This window comes from Pleurodeles waltl, chromosome 6 (assembly GCF_031143425.1).
Source record: "Pleurodeles waltl isolate 20211129_DDA chromosome 6, aPleWal1.hap1.20221129, whole genome shotgun sequence".
NCBI classification, from domain to species: Eukaryota; Metazoa; Chordata; class Amphibia; order Caudata; family Salamandridae; genus Pleurodeles; species Pleurodeles waltl.
The window spans coordinates 674,527,804-674,545,525 of record NC_090445.1 but is presented as its reverse complement, the minus strand read 5'-3'; the positions used below and the strand labels follow the sequence as shown (position 1 = coordinate 674,545,525).

The 17,722-nt window shown below is 44.2% G+C and overlaps 1 protein-coding gene across 2 annotated transcripts in view; it reads left to right on the top strand.

Annotated features, from left to right (window-relative positions):
* Nucleotides 1-298: 298 nt before the first annotated feature.
* LOC138300146 (zinc finger protein 551-like) overlaps nucleotides 299-17,722 on the top strand; it is a 194,964-nt gene continuing 177,540 nt past the window's right edge. Inside the window, exon 1 of one of the 2 annotated variants that reach the window (XM_069239096.1) lies at nucleotides 299-762. In XM_069239096.1, coding sequence (XP_069095197.1) covers nucleotides 721-762 — 42 coding nt within the window. In that variant the 5' untranslated portion in view covers nucleotides 299-720. The remainder of the gene's footprint in view (nucleotides 763-17,722) is intronic. The other variant, XM_069239097.1, reaches the window with a different exon arrangement.

The window sequence follows — 17,722 nt, the reverse complement described above, 5'->3', positions numbered from 1 at the left end:
CTACCGCCCTATTTAGTATCACGTCCAGGCTTTTGCTGACTTAAAACAACAAATTGTTCGTATTTTGACTTGGAAAGGGAACCCTGATTCCTGTCCCTAAAACAAACAAGGAAAAAATACCAGCTCTTTCTTTGTTTACACTGAGTGTCCTTTGCAAACACATTCATCTTCAACGAACACAAAACAGAGACTAGCTCCACGAGTTTCTTCGTTGCATACACTTTATGCACTCGGCACTACACAGGCAGACAGGAAGTGTTTTGTCCTTCCCTCTTACCTTACGTCAGTAGGTGGACAACCCGGAAGAGGAAAGACGGATCATATGATAGTTTCCTGTACAAAGTCGACTCTTAGTAAGCAACCCAAATTGTAAAGAACTGTATATAATCTTATTTTCACAAGGAACGGCAACTCTCGTTAAACTGATGTTTATCGAGAAGAAACTGGAATAATGCCTACACAATATGCTAAAACGACGACAAAGAAGCCCCCCCTCTTCCCGCATGAGCATGTACAAATGAGCAGCGTCTCTTATACAAACATGCCCAATCATAGCAGCGTAAACTGCAAGCAGCCCGAACTCTCATCAGGAAGTTCGCTGGAATAATATTTATATGGTAAACCTATTCAGGGAGTCTGAGTATTTTCTTCTCTGTGGTGGTTACTACAGTTTGTCCCGTGGTTACCTCTTGCGCCATATTTGTGCTACTGAAAATCAAAATGGAAATCGGGAACAGTATATCTCATCAGGATTTTAACGAGGTTAGTAACGATTTGTGACTGACAATGCTAGGTGTTTGCATGGGGGCAAGTGATGATTATTCCATGACATCATAATATTTTTTTATGAATCGTTGATAGGGGGAAGTCATATAAATGAGATGCAGGTGTTTGCTAATTACCAGTTTCGCGTCCTTGGCATTCGTGCTACGTTTTCTACTTTACAGTCTCTGACGGTCTAATTTGCTGCTTGTTCGTTGAGATAGGGGTCTTTTTAATCACCTGTTAAGAATATATTTGTACACAAAAAGTTAAGATGTAACATTTTTTTGTTGCGTAAGATTTCTCAAATGTAATCGTAACACAAATGAGGTTGCCCAGACAATTAAAGACATGTACTCACTTCCCTAAGGTCTTCTGCAGTGAACACCCAGTAGATGGAGGCCTGATCCCGATGGGTTGGGATAAAGCTGACGCAGCCTGGAGGTTTTAAATAAGACAATTTGAAGCCAGGTTGAAATGAGTATCTTATTTTGCTGTTTTTGTCCAGAGCAAGCTCTTTCCATTTTCCATCTGGCCACTGTCTCTAAAATTTGAAACTATTTTATTCGTTTACTGTAGCAGTGAGTATCTCGTACACAGTGTTTTAGCGATAATGTTTTCGTTGTTGCAGGATCATCACAAACACGAGGCGCTATAAAATTAAGATTACAGGCACACACACTTGAATGTGGCTGAATGCTTCTCGACAACCATACCGTGCCACTGCTATTTTCAGTAGGTTAGACTAAGGCACTAATGTATGACCGTATGTTGGAGTCTGCTGAGGAGGTTGGACGGTTGCTAAGCAGTCAATACGTGATAGCCTTTTTTGATTTCCAGCAAAGGACGAAGTAAGCATTTAAGGAGTCTATAGAGAGTTCTTGTGGTCATTCCAGAAAGGGGAATTACGCTGCCCTACTTTGTCTCATGGATACTGGCAAGGCACCCGATGTCAAACAAGACAACAATGACCTGATTCAGATCAAGAACTGGAGTGGTCTCCATTGGGTATTGTGAGGAGAAGGAGAAGAAAAAAACCGTAGGTACTCAAGATATTAAATAAATCATATTCCTATGCTCTAATTGATATGCACTGTTGTTGCTATGCTCTCACTTAATGTATCTGTAGGAAAATGCCACTGTTGGCATGGCTACCCCCCAACTTTTTGCCTTTTGTTGATGCTAGTTATGATTGAAAGTGTGCTGGGACCCTGCTAACCAGGCCCCAGCACCAGTGTTCTTTCCCTAAAACTGTACCTTTGTGTCCACCATTGGCACAACACTGGCACACAGACACAGATAAGTCCCTTGTAAGTGGTACCCCTGGTACCAAGGGCCCTGTGACAAGGGAAGGTCTCTTCGGGCTGGAGCATGTATTATATGCCACCCTGGGGACCCCTCACTCAACACATGCACACTGCCTCACAGCTTGTGTGTGCCATACCCACAACCCACTGCCAGTGGCATAGGTAAGTCACCCCTCTAGCAGGCCTTACAGCCCTAGGGCAGGGTGCACTATACCACAGGTGAGGGCATAGCTGCATGAGCCCTATGCCCCTGCAGTGTCTAAGCCAATTGTTAGATATTGTAAGTGAAGGGTAGCCATAAAGAGTATATGATCTGGGAGTTTGTCAAACATGAACTCCACAGTTCCATAATGGCTACACTGAATACTGGGGAGTTTGGAATCAAACTTCTCAGCACAATAAATCCACAGTGATGCCAGTGTGGGATTTATTGAGAAATGCACACAGAGGGCATCTTAGAGATCTCCCTGCTTGCCAGCCCAACTGCTAGTGCTAGACTGACCCGTCTGTGCCAGCCTGCCACTTCCAGACTAGTTTCTGGCCACATGGGGTGAGTGCCTTTGAACACTCTCTGACCAGGAACAAAGCCTGTCCTGGGTGGAGGTGCCTCACACCTCCCCCTGCAGGAACTGTAACACCTGGCGGGGAGCCTCAAAGGCTCAGGCCTGTTGTTATAACGCCCCAGGGCACTCCAGCTAGCGAAGATGCCCACCACCTGGACACAGCCCCCTCTTATGGCGGCAAGTCCGGGGAGATAATGAGAAAAACGGGGAGGAGTCACCCCCTCAGCCAGGTCCACCCCTAAGGTGACCAGAGCTGATGTGACCCCCTCCATAGAAAATCCTCCATCTTGCTTTGGAGGATTTAGCCCAATAGGAATAGGGATGTGCCCCCCTCCCAAAGGGAGTAGGCACAAGGAGGGTGTAGCCACCCTCAGGGGCAAAATTTAGTATTTAGGGGCAACCCTGAACCCAGGAAATCAGATTCCTGACGACCTGAACAAGAAGCAGGACTGCTTACCTGAAACCTCCACAGAGAAGAAGGAGACTGTTTTGGCCCCAGCCGTACCGGCTTGTCTCCAGATACAAAGAACCTGCAACAGCAACGCATCCAGCAGGCCCAGTGACCTCTGCTGACTCAGAGACCTGCCCTGGAACCCAAAGGACCAAGAAACTCCAGTGGACAGCGGCTCTGTCCAAAACAACCAAGAAGAAACCATCTTTAGAGGAACTCCCCCACACTGTGCACCTGACGCCCCCGGCCCGTGTCCAGATAAACCAATACTGCAGCTTGGACCCCCGGGCGACTCCCAGGGCATGTCCACCCTGAGACGACCTCCCTGCACCCCCACGGTGACACCTGCAGAGAGAATCCAGAGGATCCCGCCTGACCGCGACTGCCCGGTAACAAGAACCCGACGCCTGGAAGAAGCACTGCACCCACAGTCCCCAGGCCCGAGAGGAACAAACTACCGGTGCAGGAATAACCAGCAGACGGCTCTCATCTTTGCCCAATCGGTGGCTGGCCCGAGAAGCCCCCCTGTGCCCTGCCTGCATCGCCAGAGTGACCCTGGGTGCCTCCATTGATTTCAATGCAAAACCAGACACCTTCTTTGCACACTGCACCCGACCGCCCCTGTGCTGCTGAGGGTGTATTTTGTGTACCTGTTTGGGACTCCCCCCAGTGCTCTACAAAACCCCCCTGGTCTGCTCCCCGAGGACTCAGATACGTACCTGCTAGCAGACTGGAACCAGAGCCCCCCTAGTCTCCATAGGTGCCAATGATATTTGGGCCCCTCTTTGACCTCTGCACCTGACCGGCCCTGTGTTGCTGGTGCTTGGTGTTTGGGGTTGACTTGAACCCCCAGCGGTGAGCTGCCTATGCCCTGGAGACTGAACTTGTAAGTGCTTTACTTACCTGACAAACTAACCTTTACTTACCTTCCCCAGGAACTGTTGAATGTTGCGCTGTGTCCACTTTTAAAATAGCTTATTGCCATTTTATGCCAAACTGTGTACATTACTGTTTTCATTCAAAGTTCTCTATTTTACCCATGCCAAGTACGTAACAATTTATGTACTTACTTGATATCTGACTTTTATTTGCTGTGTTTTGCTCTGGATCATTTTATGTTATTTATTTTTTAATAAAAGCACTGCTAACCATCCAGAGTGCTTATAATAATTATACAGTCAGGTTAATTGCCAGTACAGTAACTTATCTTGTAAAAATATATATATATTTTTACACCAGATTGAATAAAGTAAAATTTGGTTGGAAAGTTTAAAAAAGTTGAGTGGGTTTTGTATAGTTGATAAAATACTGAAATATCTGCAGATCGCGAGATCCAGCAGACTTGGAAAAAAGACTGTTGGATTCTTAAGACCTTGAATATGCTTTTTACAGACATAGGTACTGGACATGGAGGAAAGACTAATAGGCACAATATGCTGCAAACCCACCGGGTGAGGACAAAAATAAAATGTGAACAGTCTGTGGCGCAGACATGTTTCGGCTACACAACAATACAGAGATTGCCTTAAAACCTCAAGTCATTGGCGTGATGGAGCAAACACTGCAAATAAAGAATTTAGGGCCAGATGTACAAACGTTTTAGGGGGTTCCAAACAGAATTTGGGCCGTTTGCGAGCGTTAAAAAGCATTTCCCCATGTACAAAACCTAGTTTGCAATTCAGTAACTTGTTACTGAAATGCAAAATATGTTTGCGAGTCGGTATTAGGAAGGGGCGTGTTAAGGGCATCCCTTCCTAATAGTGAGTCGCAGGGGGATGTATGAATGTTTCACGACCGCAATGCGATCACAAAACATTTGCAGTTTACCATCATCTTCAAGTGGGTGGTACCAATCCACAAAATATTTTTTAAGGAAAACGGGCTGCATTAAAAAAAAAAAAAATTTGCTTTATTTGAAAAGTATCAAACCCACAACGGGGCACCCTTTTATCTCTATAACAAGAGTAATCAAACAATTAAACCAAAATGTTCAACTGGGAAGTAAACAATAAATTCTACAAAACAAAACATGAATATAACATTGATCAATCATATAACTCAATATTACCCTTTCAGGGCAAAAGTTATATCACACCCTGCATTGCAAAAACTGGTATATTCAAAATGATATATTCAGAAAGTACACAAATAGGTGTTCCAAGTAACAGCACAGTGAAAAAGTGATATAAAGTGAACAATTACACAAAATAAGTTTATATAGAGAAATGTACAATATCATGCAATGTACCATATGTCCATTCCTCCATGGATTACTGGATTGAAAGCTTGAAACCAAATAATTCATATGATGTAAGAGTCCAGTATTCTGGACGGGTGAAAGATTAAGTCGATGTTTCAACCCCCTTCTCAGAATAAATCCACCGGGGTCAACATCAGGACAAACAAAGGTAGACAGCAATCCAGACAAGGTCACGGACAAACTCCTGAAAGGACTTCCATTCATATTTCTTTCTAGCCAGAAGAAATTGCGTTGGAACCGGACTATGCAGGGTCCAGGAAATGTCCTCCCTCTTATATAAAGGCTCAGGGGGTGGAGTGAAGGGAGTGCGACTAGGTGCCATGCCAGGGCACCCCATATTGCAGCGAGGGCTGAGGGAGAAAGAGGAGGAAGGCTGTTGGACTGACCTCTCACTCACACCAAATTGGATGTCACATACTGTGAAGACAGTGGAGTAGCAACAGTCATGGTTCAATCCAGGAAAATGTGCCTGTGACTGCTGATTGGCTAGAACTAATGAGCGAGAATGAGGGCTCAGTCGGCCCTTCAGGCCTCTGAGCCAAAGTGCCACTTCTCCTGATGCCCAATTGATAACTTTGTTTTTATAGTTTTTGGATGCTGTTTCTTTTTTCGTTTGAAGTATGATCATTTATCAAAGATTGCTGTGTGTGAAGTGTGATATTTTCTTAGAGTGAATGGGATCATGTTTGTGAAAATCCTCTTGAATACAGGTTCATATTTGTACTTCCCATCGCCTTGCCTTTCCTTCCTTTCCCTGCCACACACCAGGCTACTACCTCTCCACAAAATCTTCCTCACCATTTCATTGGCCCGTCTAGCTTCAGTAGCTCGGATGTTCCAAGGGTGGCCTCTCTGAGTCTAAGTTCACCCATGGGCCTCTCTCCCCCCCGAAGCCTCTATCCCATACCTACCAGTCATCAACAAAGCAAATGTGAAAACATCTCCCTACGATTGTGATACTGTGTTTGCTTATACTCCTGTGAGATTGTTTTGTTTCCTTTTAAGTCTGCCATTAGAGATGACATTTTGATTTTACTAACATTGTATATAAAACATACTAATTTATAAGGGCTGTCAGTCAGCCCTCTTTATCCATTGGTCAGTTATCATTCACAATTTTCATCAGTCACTGCAGCAGACAGCAAGGGGTAAATGGTCAGTTCACTCAGCCATTGGATAATTTCACTGTCAACAATGGCTTTCTTCTTTCTCAAAAGAAGCAGATCTAGTTCCCTTTAATAGCAGGGGCTGCTTTGGCAGTGTATGTTTCAGTCAAAAAGGTTTTGACTGTCTGGAAAGCTGTCAGCGATGCCAGACCTATTGCCAATGCATATTTGCGTTTTTTGCAGCCATCGATTTAAATATTGGTAGAGTCATGTTTGTTACACTATTTTTTGATTAGCTAATAAATGACAAAATTGGGCAATGCTGTAGTCTCTCTAAAAAGGGTGGTTGAATGGAAAGTAAATGGTCTTGTTTACGCTCTGTAATTTTCAAGTATGCCATTCCCTTCGACCCTCATTAGCAAATAAGAGAACATTGCGGGACTAAATGTAGGACAAATGGTTAACCGTGTGATATGATCTACGGGAGTACGCCATCACTTTCCATTATCCCTAGCGTTTTGTTGAATAGGCACCCATGTTCATTAAACTTCATAAACAAGCAATACAAACAGATTGAAACAATTTTTTTTTTTTTTACTAATTACAATGCTGAATTACAATTCAGATTTACAGATTCCGAGGTGAATGATTTAGCCATTAACCCTAAAGTTTGAAATTACAAATAGGTTTAGACGTTTGTATATGTTTTCACAACATAGTGCTATCCTAAAACAAAATTCTACTGAGCTGAGTGGAATGTAGTAGGTTTTATTTGGACACACGGTATAAAAGTTTTACTCGGAGAAGTCTTCCTAACTACAGGACATAATTCATAAAATTACTCGATATGAAATAAGAAAGTAGCAACACTAATGTGTGATTGTTTTGAATTTGCCCTTTAAAGTGAAATTAGAACAAATTCAAACATACACAAGTAGCACCAATGTTCTGCCCCAGGCAGAAGAGATGGAGCCCAGTTCTTAATGTTTAAAGAATGCTCTGCATGCATTGCCTGCTCCCTGGGGTCTGCTGTTGGTCACTGTCTGTTCTGAGCTGCTACCAGTTGAAGTAATAAGAACATTCAAAGGGAATTTCAGTCACAGGTGTGAACATATATCAGGCTGTGACATGCTGGGTGGAGCTTCATGTAAATGATGTGGATATATACTCCAGGACTCCAAAGGCAGTGGTCAAGAGAGAAGTCTGCTGCAGAGACTCCTTTTATTAAGCCCAGTACCTGCACTGGGACCAAAAAAAGGAGAGTGTCTCATTAAGGAAATTTTGTGGGAGCTTTCGTAACAAGCCTTTGAAATGCAATAGGTCTTGCATTTGTGTAAGTTAGAGCTATTAGACTTGTAAATGACAACGTCTTTTACCTGTGTGTTTTGGTTTGGAGTCTAGTGGATGTAGGATAGGATAGTAGTACGCTTTGTTGCATAATTACTTAAAATCATTACACAAGATAAAACGAAGAACAAATATACATTGCAATAAAATAACGAAATACAATAACATGATATCCCTTTGTGTGCCATGAGTGAATAAAACGGTGAGAAATACACTTAACAGGACCCACGCATAAAAACACGGTCAACTTCAATACTAGTTAAATACCACTATGCAGCTTGCTGCAGTGGGCTGGTCACTCAATGAATTTGCTAGGTAACGGAAGCGCCAACCTGCACTAAAAACAAAAGTGACTTGCAAATATCAGGCAGTCTATGCAAGTATTGGCCTTAGGGGTGTAGGCCTGCTGCAGAAAACTGATCACTCTTTATTTTTGCTAAGCATTCGAAATACAAGTCGCACTAAACTCTACAATGACATGCACAAACACTTCAGGCAAGCTGTGCAAGTGTTCGCTGTGAACGTACATGGAGATATACTGGCCTGGGTGACCAGATTGTCCTGATGCCCTTCTCCTTCCAACTCTAACACATTCAGGCTTCACAGGTCACGGCCATCCTGTCGTGCATGCTGATGGGCCTCTGGCACCCCTTGCATTTACTATTTGAATGCTGAGTTATGGACTCAAGACCTCCGGAAGCTATCTCTTATGGTCCCTTGGTGTCACGTAGGCATCTGCCTGCTTCCAAAATAAACTTACCAAACTGTACTAGTTCCATTGGGGCTTTTCTGTGTGCATATATGTCAGCACCTCTTTGCATGCTCTTGGCCCGTGCTGGAGAAATATGGGCCTTAGATACATAAAGTCTATGTTGTAAAAGACCAGGGCAGGACATACAATATGGGCTACTGTCTCCGTGTTATATTGGCAAAACCTGGATTGTCTCTGAACACTAGCCGTGGTCTTCCAAAGAGATATATATTCTCATACGGTAAGAGTTAGAAGCCGAATCAGTAACATCCTCCTGAACACATGGTTGCCAATGGCAGCTTTTAAGTACGGTTGACAATGAATGGCCTCATGTGAAGCCGCAAGGCCTTCTGCTCCTATGAATTTCCTTGTGGTCTCAATGTCTGAATTCTCTTGAGACCCTGCTCCCTTGTTCTTCCTATGTTTTCTTTAGATGAACCATTGTAATGAGAGGATCTTGTGAGTATATTGGGGCCAACTTTCAAGTGGCCTGGGCGCTCACAGGTACTTCAACCAGTTGCTGTTGTTGTCCAAAAAAATTGCTTTCAGTGCCCCACAAAGAAACTCTGAATCAGCCTTGATTACCTGGTGATGGAATTTGATTATGTATTTTTTACATTCTATGTCCATCTTCATCACGTTAAACTCGAAGTGAATCCCTATGCCTATGGATCTGAAATATTTTCTTGTACTTGTAGGAGGCTAGGTGACAGCACTCAAGTTAAGCAGTATGCCTGCCAGGATTGCAAGATGGCCATAGCTTATTGTTGGTAGTAATTTTGCTTTAATAGCTCTCTGGCTCGCACCGCCGAAGGAGATTGTAGCTTATGGTATAATTTTGGAGAAGGCACAAGAGTGGTCTTGGCTGCTTTCTTTGCCACTGTGAAGGCCCTGGGCTAGGGTTTGCCAGTTTCTGAGACCCAAACTCCAAGATAGTTCTATTTACTTGATGTCCCTATCTTTAATGGACCCAGATTCCATTCCAATTGATGTTTTTCTGTTTCAACGTACAGTATGATAGGGGGAGTCTTGTCTGGCCCAATTTTGGAGGGAATATGTTCCCTTTTAACAAAACCCTGTCAAGAGACTCTCACCAAAATAACAAGACTGCTGAGTTTTGGGTGGCAGCACCACCAAGTATGGGGGACTGGGCCTGATCTCAAACTGTGTGGCAGCTGTCGGCCTAACTCTTTCTACTAGCTGGCAGCACCTCACAGATATCGTAGATAAGAGATTTGTGGCAGCCCATTGCATGACACTCTTAGACTCCTCTGGGAAGTTGTGGTGGAAACAGATTATACCCCGTTCTACCAGTTACATAAGTCTCACACATGTAATAACAGGCAAACGCACATCTTGGTCTAATAGCATTTATTGAAGCAAATGCATTCTATGTAAAAAGGCATGAAATGCGATTATAAGGATGATGAAACCAGACACTATTGCAGTGGTGACCAAGAATGTGAAGTATAGAAACAGCCCCATCATATTTGTCACAAAAGCATCACCAATATTCCTACACACATTAAGATTTCTACATGAGAGCAAGTAGCAGGGATAGTCCTAATCAGCCCCACATATATCCGGGAACCTATCATATTTAACCTTGGTGCGAGCACAGAATGAAATGTTGGCAGAGCAATGAATAACAAAACCCTGCAGAGAAAGACAATAGATAAGAATAATAAAACATCACCACTAAAATGATGCCTCGCTAAAATAATAAAAGGAATAAAATGCCAAGTGACTCAGTGATGGGTCACAGGCCTCAGACCGAAGCTAAATTAGGCAAAAATGAGAGCATATGCCTACTAACAACTAACCCTTCAACACCCTCCCCATTGTTGGTTCAAGAGTGCTATGTGACTAACAATAAAACCCTACAACTAATGTACCTGTATATTAATTAAGACATGCTAAAACATATACATGAATAGAGTTAAAAATGTCTACTCTGACAAGCTTGGCCTACCAAGAGCGAGACAAATTATGTAAAAGGACAATTTAGAATTTTAGAATTGATGCAAAAAAGCCATAAGAAACAAGCATTTACAATGCAATAGGTCTAGCATTTCCGAGAGTTAGAGCTATTGGCGTTGTAAATACATAATTGGACTTATATTGCCACATAATTTGGTCCTCTCCTGCCACATAGTTCCAGAGGCCCTGCATATAAGTAAAGCACTTTCATTTGCCTTCTTCCTCTATCTGCAGAAAAAAAACATAACATTTTGTAATTTAGCATCCTAGTTTAAATATACCATGCTAATTCCAATAGAATACCACTTTCACCCCCTCATCACCAGAGTTGCTGGCTAACACAATTCCCCCCAAAAAACCTAGAAAACACCTACACTGTGATGGACGCTGGTGAACACAACGAGACATGAGGTACGTGGATAACGAGTGGTGTCAGTGGGGTTACACAGCCATGTAGGTAGCAAGGAGAGGCACAGATATCCAAGCCAAGTGCCATCAAGCCTGCTTGTTACATAACAGAGAAGTAGTGTGTGAGTAGCAGAAAAGTTGCAGAAAAGCAAAAGGGCCAGAATGTATTCTGGTAAGAAATGATGATGCACTTTGTAAGCTTTTGTCCTCAGAAACATAAGTAATAGTTTGTTGTCCTTAAAAAGGGACAAATGCACCCTTCCAAGATGGGTTCTCTCACTTTAAATTCCCTTTTAGAAAGTAAAGCCAAATAAAACAAACGGAGCGAGCAAGTTTCCAAACACCAAATGCCATTGTTTTGCAGTTATATGTACATGGGACCGATTGCTATTAAGTTCAAAACAGTTTATTTTTGCATAAGCGCCAGAGACACCACAGTTACAGCAAATGTGGCTCGAAATGTACATCAAATAATTTGGGAGGTTGCCATCTCTGTTCCAGTCTCTGTGTGAAGTTTTAGAGCCAGTGATTCAGGGCAATTCATGCCATGTTTACACAGCAACAAAGCACACATTTGCAAGTATGGGGAGCGATAAAGATCTTTACAGCCAGGCTCATTTTCTCTTTCATCTAGGGTAGATATCGGCTTTCCAAACAGATGTGAGTGCATGGCAATTGGTTTTCATTGTAAAGATAGCCTAAAGGCATAAGAAAGAACACATCTGACCTTTCGAGCCATCTGCTAAAAGTTTTATTTTTATTTTTATTTTTTTACCCTGAACAACAGTAAATTAGCGAAGAGTAGTCTGGCAGGGCGGGAGAGGGTTAAATAGTTTGTAGATTACAGAAAAAGAGAATGTATTAAAAAGAAAATACCTCTACACTATTTAATGCACCATACAACTCCACAAATCAACACACCCCACAACCACCTACATACATACACCTATCGACCATGGAGAAAACTCAATTTGGATCACTTAGAAACACAACTAACAGCAAAGACAGATCTAGATACAATCAATTCTGTACCTAAACTTTATGAGTGGCTACAGGAAGCTTTTGATGTCCTAATACCACTCAGAAAAACTAAACATGACAAAAGAAAACCAACACCTTGGAGAAACACAGAACTTAAAAAGATTAAAAAACAAATCAGAAAGTTGCAGCGGACCTGGCTCAAAACAAACAACAGTCAAGACAAACTGCAGCTACACAAACTTAACAGGATATACAAATCATCAATCAAAAAAGCTAAAAAAAGATACTACTCAGACAGAATTCTAAATGCTCAATCTACAACCAAGGAATTTTACAAAATTCTCAATGAATTTCGAAAACCCACATGCATGGAAGGAAGTCATCCCACCACTCAAGACTTCACAAACAAATTGGCAACTCACTACACAACCAAGGCAGACACACTGGACTCCTATTTAAAACAGAAGAAAACCATCAGCACCAACCCCTTTACTAAAATACCCTTTAAGAATAAACCATCCCAACCTCTACAGTCCTTCAAACAAATATCCCAGGATGAATTTATGGATTTAGTCAAAGCAAGCAGACCTTCTGGTTGCCCTTCTGACCCTTGCCCACCACAGATCTTCAAGAACATCCTGCTATCTACTTCCGCTGCCACACCTGTAAGAAGAATCATCAACAACTCTTTAACTTCAGGAACTTTTCCTACAGACCTGAAAAAGGCATACATACGACCATTATTAAAGAAAACAAATCTAGATCCGCAAGACCCAAACAACTACAGACCTATCACAAATGGACCTTTCCTGGGCAAATTGATAGAAAGAGCAGCATTCGCCCAGATGTCACAATTCATTGAAGACAACTCTATACTTTCAGACTTCCAAACTGGATTCCGCCCAGGAAGAAGCACTGAATCGGCACTCATGGCAATCTGGGACGATCTTAAAAACACAGTTGACCGAAATGGAGTTGCTGCACTACTTCTCTTGGACCTCTCAGCTGCCTTTGATACAGTTGACCATGACACCCTAACTCAAAGACTCCACGAAGCCGGCATACAAGGGATTGCGCTCGACTGGATTACTTCCTATCTCCAAAAAAGAACAAATATCATCCACTCACCCCCCTTCTCATCCGAACCCTACCTCACAAAAACAGGGGTCCCCCAAGGGTCAATCATCTCACCTTTGCTTTTTAACATCTACATGATATCTTTACCAGAACTGATCAATGATTTCCATCTCACATGCTACAACTATGCAGATGACACACAAATACTACTTCAATTAGAAGACCCCAAAAACATTGAAAACTCTCAAATCTTCAGTTGCCTCAGAGCCGTTGATCAGTGGATGACCTGGAGCCATCTCAAACTAAATACCTCCAAAACTGAAATACTCACATGTGGTGACTGGAAACATTATGACCCTCTGTGCGGCTGGCCTGACGATCTCGGACCACCTCCTCAATTATCCAAGGAAGTGAAAAACCTAGGAATCACCATGGATTCCAAACTAACTTTGAATGCCCAAGTAGACAAATTAGCACGCACAAGCTTCATCACCTTAAAGACTTTACGACGCATTTTCCCTCACCTCGGATTTCCACACAAGGTGCAAGCTACTATCTCACTTGTATTATCCAAACTGGATTATGCCAATAGCCTCTACCATGGATCATCTCTATCTGTTCTGAAAAAACTACAACGTATCCAGAATTCCGCAGCCAGGCTACTACTACATATAAAGCCGCAAGCCCACATCTCCCCTGCCTTGAGAGCACTACACTGGCTACCCGTTGCCAGAAGATGCACTTTCAAGCTGCTTTGTATCACCCACAAAGCTATACATGGAACAGGACCGCTTTTCATCAGAAAGAAAATTACCAAATACATCCAACAAAGAACCCTCCGCTCAAGACTGGCACCCCGCCTTAGAACACCACCATACAAGAAAAAGACTGTAGGTGGTACATCCTTCTCCGTCCAAGCAGCCAAACTATGGAATTCATTACCCCCAACTATAAGAGCCACAGATAACTTTCTTGTTTTCAGGAAACTACTCAAGAGTTGGCTCTTTCCTTCATAACCACCTTTTTCAAACAACTATGAACTGCATATGCCTATGGGGATACATATTTTTTCAGATTATATGTATATTTCTATTGATTTATAGTTTCTTTGGAAACTAAAGCAAGGCTGTGCGCCCAGAGATCCCATAGCAGAAAAAGATCTAGAATCCTTCCTGGAGGTGAACTGATGATGTACTACAGCGTAATCTGTATCTGACTGTGACGCGCAGGTTCTATCTCCCTCTCCTGGAGACACAGAGTAGAAGGTTCTCCCTTTATGAAGCACCTGTAAGCTCCGCCCGCTGAGCCACGCCCCGTCCACCCTCGATGTAGGTAAAGGAATTCCCGCCTTTTACCAGGATGACGGACAGCCTTCCAAAACGACCCCACTGCGTTTACCGCCGATTCCGGTGGTGCGTTGCTGATGCACAGAAGCACGAGGACATCTCCACAGAGACACACTAGTAACAATAACATTGCCAAAGGCACACAAGGTTGCTGGAGACGTTTTTACCCCGTGGCCCATCAGGTACCCCTAGTGTACAATATAAACGGGGCGTATAAAACATGCTAGGTAACGCTTACTGACATACTCGTAGAAAATACTCCGGTTGTTTCGGTCACGATGCTCATTTTTACAGAAACTAAACCTCAACAGGAAACACTTACCAATATAAACGTAGCAGGTGCCCCAGTTGAAGCTCAGCTTCTAGAAAGGACAAGCCACCCTAACTCTCGGGCTTGGCAAAGATAAAGCAAGGCTGTGCGCTCAGAGATCCCATAGCAAAAAAAGATCCAGAATCCTTCCTGGAGGTGAACTGATGATGTACTAGAGCGTAATCTGTATCTAACTGTGACGCGCGGGTTCTATCTTCCTCTCCTGGAGGCACAGAGTAGAAGGTTCTCCCTTTATGAAGCACCTGTAAGCTCCGCCCGCTGAGCCACGCCCGTCCACCCTCGAAGTAGGTAAAGGAACTCCCGCCTTTTACCAGGATGACGGACAGCTTTCCAAAACGACCCCACTGCGTTTACCGCCGATTCCGGTGGTGCGTTGTTGATGCACAGAAGCACGAGGACATCTCCACAGAGACACACTAGTAACAATAACATTGCCAATGGCACACAAGGTTGCTGGAGACGTTTACCCCGTGGCCCATCAGGTACCCCTAGTGTACAATATAAACGGGGCGTATAAAACATGCTAGGTAACGCTTACTGACATACTCGTAGAAAATACTCCGGTTGGTTCGGTCACGATGCTCATTTTTACAGAAACTAAACCTCAACAGGAAACACTTACCAATATAAACGTAGCAGGTGCCCCAGTTGAAGCTCAGCTTCTGGAAAGGACAAGCCACCCTAACTCTCGGGCTTGGCAAAGATAAAGCAAGGCTGTGCGCTCAGAGATCCCATAGCAAAAAAAGATCCAGAATCCTTCCTGGAGGTGAACTGATGATGTACTAGAGCGTAATCTGTATCTGACTGTGACGCGCGGGTTCTATCTTCCTCTCCTGGAGACACAGAGTAGAAGGTTCTCCCTTTATGAAGCACCTGTAAGCTCCGCCCGCTGAGCCACGCCCCGTCCACCCTCGAATGTAGGTAAAGGAATTCCCGCTTTTTACCAGGATGACGGACAGCTTTCCAAAACGACCCCACTGCGTTTTACCGCCGATTCCGGTGGTGCGTTGTTGATGCACAGAAGCACGAGGACATCCCCACAGAGACACACTAGTAACAATAACATTGCCAAAGGCACACTAGGTTGCTGGAGACGTTTACCCCGTGGCCCATCAGGTACCCCTAGTGTACAATATAAACAGGGCGTATAAAACATGCTAGGTAACGCTTACTGACATACTCGTAGAAAATACTCCGGTTGGTTCGGTCACGATGCTCATTTTTTACAGAAACTAAACCTCAACCGGAAACACTTACCAATATAAACGTAGCAGGTGCCCCAGTCGAAGCTCAGCTTCTGGAAAGGACAAGCCACCCTAACTCTCGGGCTTGGCAAAGATAAAGCAAGGCTGTGCGCTCAGAGATCCCATAGCAAAAAAGATCCAGAATCCTTCCTGGAGGTGAACTGATGATGTACTAGAACGTAATCTGTATCTGACTGTGACGCGCGGGTTCTATCTTCCTCTCCTGGAGACACAGAGTAGAAGGTCTCCCTTTATGAAGCACCTGTAAGCTCCGCCCGCTGAGCCACGCCCCGTCCACCCTCGAATGTAGGTAAAGGAATTCCCGCTTTTTACCAGGATGACGGACAGCTTTCCAAAACGACCCCACTGCGTTTTACCGCCGATTCCGGTGGTGCGTTGTTGATGCACAGAAGCACGAGGACATCTCCACAGAGACACACTAGTAACAATAACATTGCCAAAGGCACACAAGGTTGCTGGAGACGTTTACCCCGTGGCCCGTCAGGTACCCCTAGTGTACAATATAAACGGGGCGTATAAAACATGCTAGGTAACGCTTACTGACATACTCGTAGAAAATACTCCGGTTGGTTCGGTCACGATGCTCATTTTTACAGAAACTAAACCTCAACAGGAAACACTTACCAATATAAACGTAGCAGGTGCCCCAGTTGAAGCTCAGCTTCTGGAAAGGACAAGCCACCCTAACTCTCGGGCTTGGCAAAGATAAAGCAAGGCTGTGCGCTCAGAGATCCCATAGCAAAAAAAGTCCAGAATCCTTCCTGGAGGTGAACTGATGATGTACTAGAGCGTAATCTGTATCTAACTGTGACGCGCGGGTTCTATCTTCCTCTCCTGGAGGCACAGAGTAGAAGGTTCTCCCTTTATGAAGCACCTGCAAGCTCCGCCCGCTGAGCCACGCCCCGTCCACCCTCGAAGTAGGTAAGAAATTCCCGCCTCTTGCCAGGATGACGGACAGCTTTCCAAAACGACCCCACTGCGTTTTACCGCCGATTCCGGTGGTGTGTTGTTGATGCGCAGAAGCACGAGGACATCTCCACAAAGACGCACTAGTAACAATAACATTGCCAAAGGCACACAAGGTTGCTGGAGACGTTTACCCCGTGGCCCATCACGTACCCCTATTGTACAATATAAACAGGGTATATAAAACATGCTAGGTAACGCTTACTGACATACTCGTAGAAAATACTCCGGTTGTGTAGGCCACGATGCTCATTTTACAGAAACTAAACCTCAAAGGAAGCACTTACCAATATAAACGTAGCAGGTGCTGCAGTCGAAGCTCAGCTTCTGGAAAGGACAAGCCACCCTAACTCTCGGGCTTGGCAAAGATAAAGCAAGGCTGTGCGATCAGAGATCCCATAGCAGAGGAAGATCCAGAATCCTTCCTGGAGGTGAACTGATGATGTACTGGAGCGTAATCTGTATCTGACTGTGACGCGCGGTTTCTATCTTCCTCTCCTGGAGACACAGAGTAGAAGGTTCCCCCTTTATGAAGCACCTGTAAGCTCCGCCCGCTGAGCCACGCCCCGTCAACCCTCGAAATAGGTAGGGGAATTTCCCACCTCTTGCCAGAATGATGGACAGCTTTCCAAGGCGACCCCACTGCGTTTGCCGCCGACTCGCGTGGTGCGTCGTTGATGCGCAGGGGCGCGAGGACATCTCCGCGGGGACGCACTAGTTTCAATGACATTGCCGGGGGCACACAAGGTTGCTGAAGACGTTTTGCCCCCGTGGCCCATCACGTACCCTAGTGTACAATGTGGACGCGGCATAGCCGCGGT